The sequence below is a fragment of the Stegastes partitus genome, unplaced genomic scaffold (genome assembly GCF_000690725.1).
Source record: "Stegastes partitus isolate 25-593 unplaced genomic scaffold, Stegastes_partitus-1.0.2 Scaffold1297, whole genome shotgun sequence".
NCBI classification, from domain to species: Eukaryota; Metazoa; Chordata; class Actinopteri; family Pomacentridae; genus Stegastes; species Stegastes partitus.
Window position 1 is genome coordinate 17,165 of NW_007579028.1, and position 14,823 is coordinate 31,987.

A 14,823-nucleotide genomic window follows, 5' to 3' on the forward strand; every position below is an offset into this window, starting at 1 on the left:
GTAAACAGAGGGAAATGCAGAAAGACAGAGAAAAACAGAGAGAGAGAGAGAGAGGGAGATCTGCTTTGTGGCCCAAAGCTGAATGCTGCCTTTATGAGCGATAGTTAAAAGGACACTGAGGCGTGAGTCCCTGTAACCATAGCAACTTCCCAGGAGCCCTGTGACGGACGGATAATAGAGTGAGAGAGGAGTTCCTTTTCTCTTCTTCACCCCTCCCTCCATCCCTCCTCCCCTCTTCCCTCCCTCTCACTTGTTCTCACTTCCATTCCTCTCTCGGGCAGATTGTTGGATCCTCGCATCTTACGGGATTTTCCTTGACGCTGCCGGCCCTGTTCTTCTTCTTCTTCTTTTTCTTTTTTTTTTTTTGATGTTGTTTTGTTTTGCCTTTTATGTGCGCTCTGAAGTTTGAATCTCAGCCCAGCGAAGGCTGCTCCAGACAACTGTTGCCATAATTGCTTGTTGTTATCTATCTGAGTCACTTTTTATGGACTCTCAGAACTGTTTGAGGACTTTATTTTGGTGCATCCACACGGCTGTTTTGCATTGGCACAGGGAGAAATGTGCTCCAAAGGCACTGTCTCAGCTCGTGATTCCTTTGTCTACATTTCAGAGGCTGTGCTGTCAAACCATGGTGCTGCCCCCGAGACCAATCGCCCCGAGAATATGCAATGCTTAACAGTAAGTGCAATCAAACCTTTTTGCTTTATGTGTTTGTGTGTGTGTGTGTGCAAAGTTTAAATGTGCTCACATCCTCGGCTTGCTCTGCTGTATGGGCTGGTGCATGTGAACTTGAGCAGCAGCTACAGTGAGGAAGCTTAATCGAGTGTGTGGATGTGCCTCTACATGACTATTAATGCAATTGCTATCACTGTTGAAACTTTTAGTGGGTGTTTTTCCACAAAGGTGCGCAACTTTTTTTCTTCAATTGTCAGCACTTGCATGCGTTTTTTAATTTTATTTATTTACTCTGCTGGGATGTGCGTGCACAATGAATGAATATTCCGTTGACCCGTGACATTGCACCATCTCCAGCAAAGTCATCATGCATAAACATGCCTTCAGTAAGATATTTACTGCATGAATTCCATGTTACACATTCTCAGCAACCATAGTAACTAATTGAATCATGCACTGGAGCTCTGAGCACTTGAATGGGGCAACATGTCATTTCTTCAAAGACAATATTTGTCAAAAGGGCTCACTTTGCATGTGAGTCACATGTGGAGCAGAATGATTGTTTGCCATGAGAAAGGGGGGAAAAGAAAATTGTGCAGCCACATGTGAAGTCAGTTCTTATCTGGTCGTGGAAATCACAAACTCTTCCTGTGTTCACCCCTCGAGTCCTTTAGGTTTTCTCCGTTTATTTTTCAAGTTTTTAAACTCTCTAAAATCTATTTTCTCACTCTATTGATTGTACTGTGGCCATGCAGTGCTAAAAAATGAATGAGGAAGAACACTTAAACAGTTTACGGAGACACAAGAGCATGACTGATGATACTTTCAACCATTTAACAGCGTTGAAGAGGAAACACTCATTATTTAAATCAGTGACAGCAACGCGAACGGAACTTGTTTTTTTTTTCTTACATGCAAAGATCTCTGTTGCCTACTGAAATGAAACACAGCTTGGGACTCATTATGGACACACAAACTGTAGAAGTAATTTTGTTATCTTCAGGATTTCCCGTTTTCTCCATATTTGGAGTGCTCACTGCTCTATTCTTGGCTTTGTGCTCAATGTGCTACCTCCCTGATGGTTACTGATGGCAAATGGTTTTTGCCAGCAGCTTGCACGGGCCAGAGTTGAACTTCAGTGGGCAGGTGTAATATGTTAGAGGTTCACACTCTCTAGTTAGTTCCACTGGGATTTATTTTTTGGGTTAATCCCATCAACACATGTTGTTTTACCCATCTGGCTGCAGCCTGCAATATGTGCAGCTTCACTGATTGAACAAGCAAGAAACACACAGGGAAAATGATGCTTGCTAACATTGTTTTGAAGACTAGAAAGCTTAGTTAGTTAGCTCATTGTGGATATTGGAAAAGCTGTGATGTTTCCTCAAGGCAATATTACACATGTTGCATATCTTCCTAGTTCTAGTGACAAAGCCTTTGTACATCCAGCCTATGTGCAGTAACCTGTTCTTTTGTTGTATGCAGTGAAATCTTGTTTTTAGACAGTGCAATCTTTTTTTTTTTTTTGTGGTAATTATTCGGTGCTCTTTTGTTGTGCGCTGCTAACCCAAAGAGCTGCTAAACTCCCGTGCATTGTTTTCTTAACAATGACAAAAAAGATGTGTTCTGTTCTGTTGTGTTCTGTTCTCTGTCCTCTCTGCTGTCAGTCAAAAATAAGTCATTGCCCTCCAAGAGGCTTGAAAACAAAGTGTGTTTGTGATACTAGTTATGTCTTTTAAGTAATAAAATAATGTGAGCTATCAATTTGAAAATCATTTGATGAAAGAAACTCAAAAGTTTCTCAAGGGGTTAAAAAGCAACACACTATATGTATCATGTCAAAGCCCAGTTTGCAAGTTGGCTACCACTTTAAAACTAAAATTTCCTTCGATTGCTTGATGTGTTCCCAAATAAATTAACATGTAAATGCTTAAATTTAGCTTAAAAGTGTTAATATCACACTTGAATAGAAATCTATGCATACATTACTGCTTTGAATAGTTTGGATGCTGCATCTTGTGTTTGCACTACAGCTGTGGGGGGAAGGATTTATTCCTGTGTGTCTTGCTAGTCTTCCAGACTTCATGGAAAACTGACACTAGCTCGTGTTAACACATGATGTCAACACGTATCAGACTTTAGCGAATTCACTTATGCAGGTTAAGATGCATTTGTGACACTGGCTATATTTAGATTGAGCCAGACTTTATTGAAAATCAGTTATGCAGAGTCAGGTGTTGCATTAGAAGCATGAATAAATCTATATTTCTGGAATGTGGGTTCTAGGTAGGTATAGATTTTGTGGTGTTGGTGCAGCGTACAGAGCATGTGAAAAAATAAGACTGTCCACTTGAGAGGAAAGATATAATGCAGCTTTCAATCCAACTATGCAATCCAAATATGCACTCTGCAGCTTATTGTCAGAAGACAGCGCAGCACTTGAGCGTCAGCAGTGGCCAAATAAAACATGCTGACAGACTGCAAGCACAGAAACAGTGGAAAACACAACCACACCTGGCCAGGTCTGCTGTAAGAGAAAGGCCCCAGTCTGCCCCACATATTAATAATGTAGGTGTAACCCTAAACTTTCAATTTCCAGTCAAACCCAACTTCTCGAAAGACAAAAATCCAGCAGTATATCTCACAGCTATAATCTTCTTGGGAGAAGGATTGAATGGCGGCCAAAACTTAACTTTGGAAAATAAATGTTTTATGATTGGTTAGTTATGGGAAATGTTTGGTGAGGTTTAAGCACAATGCCGACTTGGTTAGGTTGACGGGAATGTCGCGGTTTAGTTTGTAATCACTTCTTTGTTAATGTTAGAGCGGCTATGGGATGTCGTCAGGGTCACAATAATAAACACTTGGTTATGGTTCAGGGAGAATCAAGGTCGTGTTTGAAAGAGCCAGTGTTGACTTGTGGTTGGAAATAGGAAGCAAACTGTGGTCTCAGATGTTAAAATCCAATATTCTGTTGACCCGTTCTTTCACCCCGGCCTTGTCTCTATGTGGACTTTGTTACTCTGCAGTACCACCACCTAACTTCTTAATTATATAGTCCCTTGAATGTGTAAACATATTCCAGTTTGGGCCTCCAGCTGAAACCAGTGATGCCGTTATTTTTCTTGGTGGGACTGTGTTAACATTCAGAATCAGTTTAAAGACGCATACTTGTAAAGTATTGATGTCTCTCTCCTTCTGTGCTGTTTTTTTTTTCCAGCAGACTTGTGCGTAGTGAAGAGAGATTTTCTGACAGGGTCTTTTACTTTGGAACGATATCAAGACTGAATTCTTGTTTGTAAAGATCCAAACAGTGAACACCAAAAACCATCACTTTGTCTTACATGTTAACAATTTATTTAAATAAAAATACAGTGGGGACCTGCCCCTCAGGCATAAGAAGTTGTGTGAATGCTGAATAAATGGTAGTTGTTTCTCAAATTATCATGTAGTCTAATATTAGAACTGACTAGGGATAGATCAGTTATTGGTATCAGTATTTTTATTGCCCGATAATAGATAAATGTGCTACTTCAGGTCTGATGTAGCCACCTTTCTCTGTCTGTAGTCTAAAGCAGAGCCTGCAAACTCTAAACAAGAAACACAAGAAGTTGCCACAAATCAGGAAGTTAGCTACTCTCACAGTGGCTAAGGCTACGCTAATGGCTAGCAGCTAATGTAGAAGGCAGCCACAAATTACAGTCGTGACTCGATAATCCGTCACTAAATGTAAAACCTTCTTTTATGTCAGATAGCAAGGCTGTTGGATTGTCAAGATGGAGGTCAAGATACAAGGAGGGCTTGATGCTTGAAGGCTCATTTGTTGTTAATTATTGTTCATTGTTGTTATAACGAGTAGGGCTGGTCCGAGTAGCACTTTCTGGGCTCTGAATATTCAGGCCCAATTAATGATAAATATTCGGCATGGTTGGAGGGGACACTTCTACCCCAGGGTAGCGCTCCAATGGGGTGGAAGTGGCCGGAACGCACAGGCAGCCCTTGGCTGCTGATGCCAGTTTAGGACAGCGGTCACAGTTCTGTGTCCACCATTGGTGGCGGTGGCGGGGGAGTGGCAGAGATGCTCCACCGTTACCATCCATGTTTACTTCCGTAAACACTGAGCATGCTCGCGGCGTGTGACGTCATCGTGTCCTCTACTACACATGTGGGATACTTTTGGGTCGTATGAAGTTCACACAGCAGATCACATACAAGTTGTATTTAATTGGAAATGTGAATGAACTCGCAAAAAATCTGATTTCACAAAAAAATCTGAATTGAGCATTAAGTCCTGCAGTCTGAACGTAGCCAATCTGTTGGATTGTTCAGTCAGATAATACACCGTTATCCTGATTTGTACACAAAATGTCATGTCGGAGTCAGAATCCAAGGCTGTCGGTATGTTAAGGCTGTTTTTAATGGGTTTTGTTAGTTTTTCCTAAAAACCTGTCAGATAGCAAGGTTTAGGATTGTTAAGGGTCGGATTAGTCACGACAATAACTCATAAAGCTTTAAGGTAAGGACCTTAGTGGTCAATTAAAGGGAAAGAATAGTGAAAGATTTAGAAAATAGTAAAGAACTGCAGGGGACAAATGATCAATCTCAGTTGAGAGCATAAACAGAGGAGAGTGCTGTAACTGAATCACTCCTGTTTCTATTTTACATGTTCACTTATAGTCACCCTTAATAATGAAGAAGCCTCATTATGAATGACATTTTTTTGCCATCACATGCTGTTAAAACATCACATTTAATGTATATTTCCCTTTTTTGACTACCAGTAATCCGCATCAGTTTCAGCTCTAATAAAAAGCCCAAGTCACATCAGTCGAAGCCTAAACCTGACACATTTCCAGACTAATTGAATTCATGCGCTTTTAGTAGTTTCAGTTTCAACTCAAGTGCAGCAGGTGAAAGGGGGGAAAGTAATTGGTCTAGTTTTAATAAAAACCCTCACTGCTGGATGGAGTCTGTCACAAATGGTCATTTACTTTAGAAATATTTTTAAAAAGGCATTAAGACTCGAACTCCTGGAGCTGCTGAAAGTTAGTCCTATTCATGTGATCAGTATGACACTAAAATGTATCCGTGTTGCTTTAGAAATACTCCAGGATTTCAACTCCGTGGAGAGCAGTGGTCATATGGAGTTTCTGCAGCCGCTAAGCCCGACTGTACAGGATTAACCGGAGGAGGCTGCTTTGCTTTCACCTTTCACACATTCTTGTTCTCTTTATTCATAAAGCAGGTCGCATACACACAAACACAAGTTAGGGATTACCCAAAAAAGTAGTGCTGCTACATTCGACCCTGTGGCTTATGTGTATCTGACAAGCAAGCTGTTTATTCTCTTTAGAGTCGTCACTGCATTCCTGACAGAATAATGATGCTGCATCCAGTATGTCAAGACTTCGAGCAGCTTTTTTAAAGTCGGCGAGGAGGGCAGCAATCATGTGGAAAAAAGTTCTACATCCGTACTTGTGAATGGTCCTTTCCCCTCTCCCTCCCTCGTTCTTGTTCTCTCTCTTCCTCTTTATCTGCGGGTGAATCAGAGTAACATATGATTGTGCGGTTTGTGTGGGACAGTCTCAGGGGAGAGTTAAAGGGAGGAGGGTGGTGGAGGAGGGGGGAGAGAGAAGCACATTCACAGACTAAATTAGGGGAGAATGGAAAACCTTTTAGACTTTCTCCTCTTTTCTGTACCCGTCTTCTGTTGCCTTGTCCTTGCTCCCTTTCCAGACCGCTGCGTATTTCCTTCCCTCGCCGTTGTCGCGTACCTCCTCCACCTCCTTCTCCTCTCTTTTCTCTCTGTGTCACCCCGTGGCCATCACCCCTGCTACACAAAGAGCCCTGTGGTATCATTAACTGCCCACTCTTTACCGACTCAAACATTTTTCAATGTTTGATGATGGCCTTACACATGAATAATTTCAGTGATTTACACGAGGGTCATTAAGGGCTTTGGAGACTTCAGATGTTGCTGAAGATAATACTTGATATCCACAAAGGAATGTCCCTCAGAAAACCACAAGGCTATTTCAAGAACCTATTCCAATCCACTGACTACACTTTTACAACTTTCCCCTGCGTTTTCGCTCAAACCGTTGTTCTCGTTTATTTAGTTAATTGCCACATATGAGATAATCGGCGCTTTGAAAAACACGGTGCCAATCAATTTCTTCAGTTTTGCTTTTTTTTTTCCTGAGTCACTGTGAGATCAACGTCTTTTCAGTGTTTTCAGAAAAGCTCGTGCTGCTTTTTAAGATAATGTAGGTAGGTGTTGCTGGCATTTGGGATTAATAGTCATAGGAATGGCATTTTGTGGTGACAAATAATAAACTGCAGCGTTTGAATGTGATATTTAGCGAAATGTCTACTTTCTCCTCCCCCCAAAAAACATGAAATTCTAGTAAAATGCCTTTATTGAAAGAACAAAAGGACTTCTATATTATTTAGCATTTAGAAATCTATTAAGAATCTGCAATTTTGAGTGTTACCTAGAATTTATAGGCATCAAACTATCCAGTAGGTTCCCTTTACCTGTCGAATAATATTGAAATAAACACACACACTTTATGTAAAGCAAGAGTTCATCCTCTCAGTTGCCATGTCAGCATTCACCAATTATGTTTACAGGCAATGGGAAAAAAAAAAAACTGCTTATCTATCTGCTTATGTGAATGGCAGGAGGCAGAGAGTTCATGAATATTAACAATAGTCGCGCCTCGGACAACGTGTCCCCCCGCATCACTTTGCTTGTCAGCTGGCATTAGCTCTTAAACCGTCTCCGTGTAAATGGGTCTGACACTTCTGTCTGATGGGAAAGATGGGAAGGAAGGGTGAGGTGAGCTGAAAAGAGGACAGAGGGGTTAGATTTTCTGGCCGGCGTCTCAGAGTAAATGAAGAATGGTTAGTTTTATTGCCAGAACATATCCCTTTGTGAGTATTTTGGGACCCGACTGCTATTAACTCTCCTCCCTTCGCTGCACGACTCCGAATATATGAGTGCTTATCCTTGCCCTTTCTTGTGTTGCACTGTCTTCTAACTTGAAAGAAGTAACCTCTTTAAATGCATACAAGACAACATGTGCGTTACGTGGTTTGTTCCCTGCCATCTCCTGACCACATGTCATGTCCTTGAGCGAGACCCTGACCCTCTAAATTGCTCTTGAGGAGCAGGCCGGTGCCATGCATGCCAACTCTGCCACCGTCGCTGTGTTTGTGTGTGTGTGTGCTCAAGTGAATGGATGGCTTTGTAAGGAACTTTGTCCCTCTCAGGCTGAAAATCGCTGGCGGCGTAGCTCTAGAGATGGCATTGTTGGTCTGTCAGTCAGTCAGATCATTGCTTTGGTCCAGACTGCATTGACTTAGCATCTATACGATGGATTGATGTTTCGTGCAGACGTTCATGTTCCCATCAGGGAGAATTGCAATCACTTAAGTAATCCCTTAACTTTTCTTTAAGCACCATCACCAAGCAAAAAGTTTCATTAGTTAAAAATACGTCTGTCTTCTGTTGTTTCACTTTGCATTTCGAATTATAGATTTGATTTGACCGATTGAGCCAACATGCATTCAACAAACATAAATATAGCATTAATTTAGCAGCAGCTATCTGCTATGTACAGATCTAATGGCTTCCTTAGCAGAAACTAAGGTCACACTCCTTCTGCAACCCAGTGTCCACAAACTTACGTTCCTGCATTCTCATTTATGTTTAGTATTAAATGTATTTTCTCACCTGTGACATTGTAGGAGAGACATCCAGTTTGAAAGGGCAACAAAGTCAATGTAAGAAAGTAGAAGGCAGGGATGGAGGCACAACTCAGCAACAAGTTTTCGCACCATGGGGGATGAGAGACCTTCAGTTTTAGACTTTAGTTTTGTTCTCAGACATTGTTTACTTTCGGTTTTCTCCGGTTAGGTTTAGGCACCAAAATTACACTGTTAGGTTTAGGAACAAAATCAGGATTTGGTTGACAGTTTCACAATAATCACTACATGTTAGAAGCTTGGTTAAGGTTAGGCACCAAAATTACTTGGTTAGGAAAAGGAGAAATGTCATGGTTTGGGTTCAAATACAACCCTTCCCTTGAAGTTTGTCCATTTTCTGGGTTACCAGGGTGGCGAGTCAAACCCCATCTGATATTTCCCTGGTTGGCTCAGAAGGAGGCTGTTACGGGCCCATGGTGTTTGATTTGTAGCAACATCCACCATCTTCTTTTGTGTTGTCGCCGTTCTGTTATGTTCATTTGCGTTACTAAGCAATAAATTGCTTTGCCTGGACCGTTTCCGTCTGGTTTTTGTGTTGTCACATCCATCTGACCCTGGAGGCTGGATCGTAACAGAGCCTCGGTAAAGTAATACAATATACACAGCAAAGATATTAGAATTGTATTTGTGATAATGTGTTTGATGATGCAGTTTAGTTGTAGTGGAACGTAATGCTTTTGGGGCAGGTTTGCTGTCATCTGAAGTTCTGGGTTATATGTTTTGATAGCTGGTTCGGATGCATGTTAGTGGTTATTAGTGCATGTGAGTCCCTCACTTTGAAATAGTTGGTATACCCATAGTTGACCTCCCCACACTGGAAAAGCGTGTGCAGTCCAAGTGTTCAATTCCAAAATAAAAAGTTAACAACAAAGTATTTTTATTGTTATTTACCTCATTTATGAACACTTATTTTTTCAGCTAGGTGCGAGAGCCTCTGCTGCTGTTTTGCTGCTCCGCTTGTATCTGTTCTGCTCCAGTCTTTGTGTGTCTGTTTCCACGTACAAGTTTGCTCTGGTCCAACAGATGGTGGAATCAGAAACACACAGAGCAGATGCGACAGGTGCAGTGAAGACACAACCCAGTCTCCACAAAATGACCTTCCAGTTGAAATAAACTGCATTAGGTTTTGACGGAAATGTATTTTCTGCCAGATTACGTTTGTTTGCATCGTATCACAAATACATTTCTAACCCTCTTATAGTTGCTTTGTATTTTACTGCTTCACTTCTTATCAGCAAACCACTAATATATTCAATGGGACCGGACTCGTCACCATGGTAACCCACAAAATGCAGAAGATGCTTCACATATGGAGTGATAAGGTCGTATTTTATTCCACACATAACATTTTTCCAAACCCCAGCTAGGTAATTTTGGTGCCTAACCTTAACCAAGCTTCTACCATGTTAAAAAAATGTCGAACAAAACATGATATTTTCCTAAATGTAACCACGTAGCTGTTGTGCCTTAACTGAACCAGAAAGCGAGTGAAAATTACGGCGAAAAATGAAATTCTTTGGGTGATTTGTCGTCCATCACGGGACGCGAACCCTGCTCTTACTTTTTGTTGTCACTCGTGTGCACAACCTCTCCACTTGTGCAGGGAAGGGTGTGGTGTGGGAACATGACTGTTAATTTTGGTCTGAGATACTGGTTCTCTAGTGACATCCAGTGGTTCTGAACGTTGCACCCGGAACCTTTAATTTCACTTTAACGAGTCTTTAGGTTGAAGCTGCAGAGGTTTGACTCTTGCTGTCATCTCAGCTCTCTCATATCATGCACAATGTCACCCTCACCGTGCTGTACCTGTAGTTATGAATCTGTATGCTGAGCCGTTTGAATTTAAAGTGCAACTTGAGCTGCGGAGCCTGAACTTGGCCTTAGACCCGTCCTGTGTGTTTACTGGCTCGGAAGACGCCTCCTCCTTTGATAGCTGTTTATTCAGGTCAGGAAGAGAGAGACGGAGAGACAGAAAGTGAGAGAGAGATCCCACACTACTAAAAAAACAGATTGGCCTCGTCTGGCTCCTAGACAAGCTTTTCAAACTCTTCTTTCACTCCTCTCCCTAAGACGCGCTTTTCTTCTCCGCTTTTCTTCTCCCCCTCTAATCCGTCCTTCTGCCTATTTAGAGGTGAACGGCGCAGCGTGAAAGAGAGAGAAAGTGTTTTTGTGCGCTTGACGGGTAACCCTCGCCCTTTTGAAAAGGCAAACAGGGAAAAGTTGCCATTACTACTGGCATAAAGGGATCTTAAGACAATGGGCTTTTCTGCCACTTTATTAACATTGTAGAGACTAGAGCAGCACTGCTCCTCTTTCACCCTGCTCTTTCTCTGTCACTTCTCTGTCCGTGTTTCATTCCCTGAGCCAGACATCCGAGTGATTAAGAGGAAAAGAGGCAAGCTGGGAATTAATGGGGCTGCTACGGGGTTAGATTGGCCACTGTTTTTCAGTCTTAATTTAACAGGCTTCTTCCTGCGCCTGCTACCGTAGTGTTTGCTGTTATTATTTTTTGAGATTACCACCTCTTTCCCAGACATACGGATATCAAAAACAAAAACAAAAGTGATGTTTGGATAACTCTGAGAGTCGGGGGGGAGATTGTTCGGAGTTCGCAGACCTGTGAATTTCCGTGCTGGGTGGTTGGAGGTGAGGGAGGAGGAGGGGGCAAGTGAAAGGAAAAGCAGAGGAAATATGGAAGTTGAAAACATAATAAACAAGCATAATGTCTGGACGGAGATTGGGGAGTGTGGGAGCTTTCGGTGGAAAGAGTCTGATGAGGTGTGAAGTATGATTGAGGTATATGTGTGTGTGTGTGAGAGTTACGGTATGTCCCTTAACAATACTGCTATCATTGTCTTTGGTTTAGGAAATGTGGTCATTAAAATTCGCAAAAGTCGTAAGCAATCAGACACGTTTCCGTTTACAGTGAACATGCGGTGCTACCTCCACAGATATGTAACTCCTGCCTTTTTTTTTTTTTGGTTTGTTTGTAAAGTCCTGCCTTACACACTCATACATGTCCCACTTGTGCCACCGACATTAGTCACTACGGAGTATATTTGCAAAAGACCGAGGGCTGTAGCACCTCTCATAACCTCATAGTGTGGACTCAGGAAGCAAACTGGCCTTATCGGGGGCAGACACACAAAGCTGTCCTGGCTGTAGGGTGGCGAGGTATGCGTAAGTGCATGTGTGTATGTGTGTGTGGAAGAGGGGGGAGATGGCGGTGGGAGGCACTTCCTCCTATTCTTCTGCTGTTGAAGAGTTCCCATGAGCGCCCCTGCCAGGAGCTACAGTGTGGCCCGAGCAGGCCGAGCCAGCACCAGTCTCGCCTACATGACGCCGCCACGCTCTCACACAGCTGATCTGAGCTGCTACTGCAACTTCTGCTGTTCAGGCAACAGAGCAAGGAGCTGCACAGTGCATTACGGGACAGAGTAAACCGAGGAGAGGACCGAAAAGATAAACAAGAGAAGAAAAGGAGCTGAAGTTTCCCAACAGAGAAGTGGAGCACATGAAGCTGTGGATGAAATGATAGGTACAGACGGAGACCTTGTTGTCATTACTGACAAACCTTGAATGGGGGAAAAAAAAAAGTGCAGTTGAAGGTCAGTGGCAGAGTGATTCACATTTTTGCAGAGAGGACGAGAATATTAAACCCGAGACTCATTTGGGGGAAAGGTGATTCAGAGTGAAGGCCAATTTGCCTGAAAAGAAATCTCAGAGGAGCGCTTTTGTTACACTCGACAGATTCCTGTTTGTTTTCCCTCAAGGTGAAAAGCAATATTATTATCAAGAGCCACCCTCAGCTGGACTGTCACCTGGACACCTCGGGACTGAAGTCACCCTCAGCTGCTCTCCGGGCAGCTGTCACAGTTGAGATGATCCACAACACCCTGAAGTCAAGCGAGCCGCCGGAGCACAGCCCCAGGAGAACACACTCGGCCGCACAGAGGAAGCTGTGGCGATACTCGGGATGTAGAGGGGCCGGCCAGGTGGAAAGTCAGCGTCGCAGCGTTTGTGTGTTGGCTGCGGACTTGAACACTGGAGGAGGAGGAGGAGGAGGAGGAGGAGGAGGTGGTGTGATGCACACTATCCACGGGCTGTGTCACCTCTGCATCGGATGTAGGCTGCCTCAGGTGTGTTCGAAAACAAAAGAAGTGGGTGGAAGGAGGAGGAGGGTTTGATTGAAACACCAAGACAATGAATGAAAACGGTTGCAATCTCTTATCTGCGCTTTTCTAATTTGCTTGCAAAATATAAAATAGGACCCATAATTCCTAACATTAGGCATACAAACAGTCAGGAATCCAAGCGGCGTTATCTTTGTTTACACACTACTGGATCCTGATATTATTGTACAAAGGAAAATGCACTTTCAGCTGCACGTCCAGCACACCCGGAAAAAAAAAAAAAGTGCTGGTGAGTGAGTGCAGGAGATATGAGGGATGTGCTTTTCTTGAAAGGGGAAAACCAGCTCTGTGTCTTTTACATTATTTATCCTGAGAGAAAGATCTGATGGAGGTGGAGGGCTAAAACAAGGAGGCAAACATTTGTGATGATATGAACTGAGACCCTGCTTTTGAATTGCACATTAAAAAACAAGATGCCATAATATATAATAATGATATTACATGTGTATAATTTAGCTGACTGGGGAGGATCGGGAGCACAAGCTGAATCGACTAAAAATGGCAGTCACATCTTGAGAATATTTGCAAGACTGGGTTTATAAAAACGAAGCGTGACACATGTCAGATGTGTGTGTGTGGGTTTTACTGTCCTGTTGTCACCGAACACACTGACCCAGATAACACCATCTAATCGCATAAAGACACCGCGTGTAGGTAGTTGTTAAATGTTATTTAGTCTCTGTGCACCTGTCGGAGGTCAGCGTTTCCTCTCCTGCGCTGTTACCAAAGCCGTCGAGACACATGCTACAATAATCGGATGGAGATGGGCAGGATTTCTTGCTCCTGCCTTCATGCGGTCGTGTGTTTGAAATGATGGCGAAAGCACCGAGGCGTGAGTGTAAAAAAGGGAAAAGCTACGTCGCTCATGCATGAACACATGCTGCACACACACGAGCTGCAGGCTTTTCTTCCTTTCAAGTGTATCTAAATCATTACAAGAAAGTTCAGATCTCAAGTTTTAGTCTTGTCAGTTCTTATAGGATTGAATTATTCATTCATCAGTATTGAACTGCTCACACAATTTAAATATTTAATGCACGCTGGCAACTTTCCCCCTTCATATATCTTCATTCATTTCACTAATATGTCTTGTGATTGATGCGCTGACGGAAGAAAAATCACTTAAAGAACAGTCATACTAATCGATTTGGAATATTATCTTTTTTTTCTTTTTCAATTTGAAAATAATCTGCTTTCGTTTAGAAGTTGGAAAAAAAAGGGAAGCTTTTCCAAGGCAGACTTGAGGTAGTCCAAGTTCTCGGGGCTCAGCAATCCTTACAAATTTAATTAACGCTACAAAGGCCCTGGATTCTGGATGAATCAGTCCACATTAGGCGGCTCTGTGAGCTTCCCCCTAAAAAGGACACAATGTCTGAGAAAGCTTTTGATAAAAAAGGCACAAACGTAGATGCGGGACAGATAGATGAAGCATGACTGATAGATCTCCGCCTCACTTCTGCTCATTTTCAGTCACGGCCATTTGTTTCCTCTGATTTATATCACATATTCGATTTCAAGCTGGTCTTTCAAAATGTGACAACGAACTGTTTGTTGTTTTGCCTTTCGTAATTTTACTGACATGTTCTGTTTCGTACCATCTGTTCCTCTATTTGTCTTTGTCATCTGCTCTGCTTTTGCCACTTTTTGAAGTCCCACTGCCCTCTTTTGCCACCATTTAATGTCATTTCATGTCTTTCCGTCTAACGTCAGTCTCTTGTGTGTCTCGTTTTTTTTCTTTCTCTGCGCTTGTCACACAGCCAGACTTTAGAATTACACATTATACCTGCCTGTCTTCACACTAAAACCCAGAACACTACAATAGTGTTAGCCTACATAACACTCTCTGTACTCTTTTGCCATGGCCAGATATTAATTTTAAGAACCAAACGTGCCCCAGAAGACAGAGATAGAGACGAATTCAATGGATTGAGGGTTGGAGAAATATGGCAGAAGAGTCGTTACACATAACAGCGTGACACAGGGCACACGAAAAATCAGTGGACGATAAGAAACATCAAATGCACCCGACATTTTAGGGTCATGGCGAGCTTCGGGCCATGTAATAATCAGTGTATTTCTCAAACTTGCTGCGTTCTCGCCCGGGGCCAGACTTTGTAATTTAGCAGCACGTTCGTGTAGTTTTGTAGAAATAAAGCGAGCGAAAGCGTGCGGATGTCTGTGTGCT

General features: G+C 42.6%; 1 protein-coding gene across 2 annotated transcripts in view; it reads left to right on the plus strand.

Annotated features, from left to right (window-relative positions):
* Positions 1–277: 277 nt before the first annotated feature.
* rgs3a (regulator of G protein signaling 3a) overlaps positions 278–14,823 on the plus strand; it is a 133,224-nt gene continuing 118,678 nt past the window's right edge. Inside the window, exon 1 of one of the 2 annotated variants that reach the window (XM_008298239.1) lies at positions 278–678. In XM_008298239.1, the coding sequence (XP_008296461.1) occupies positions 559–678 (120 nt within the window). In that variant the 5' untranslated portion in view covers positions 278–558. Of the gene's footprint in view, positions 679–11,743; positions 12,585–14,823 lie in introns of those variants that run through there. The other variant, XM_008298238.1, reaches the window with a different exon arrangement.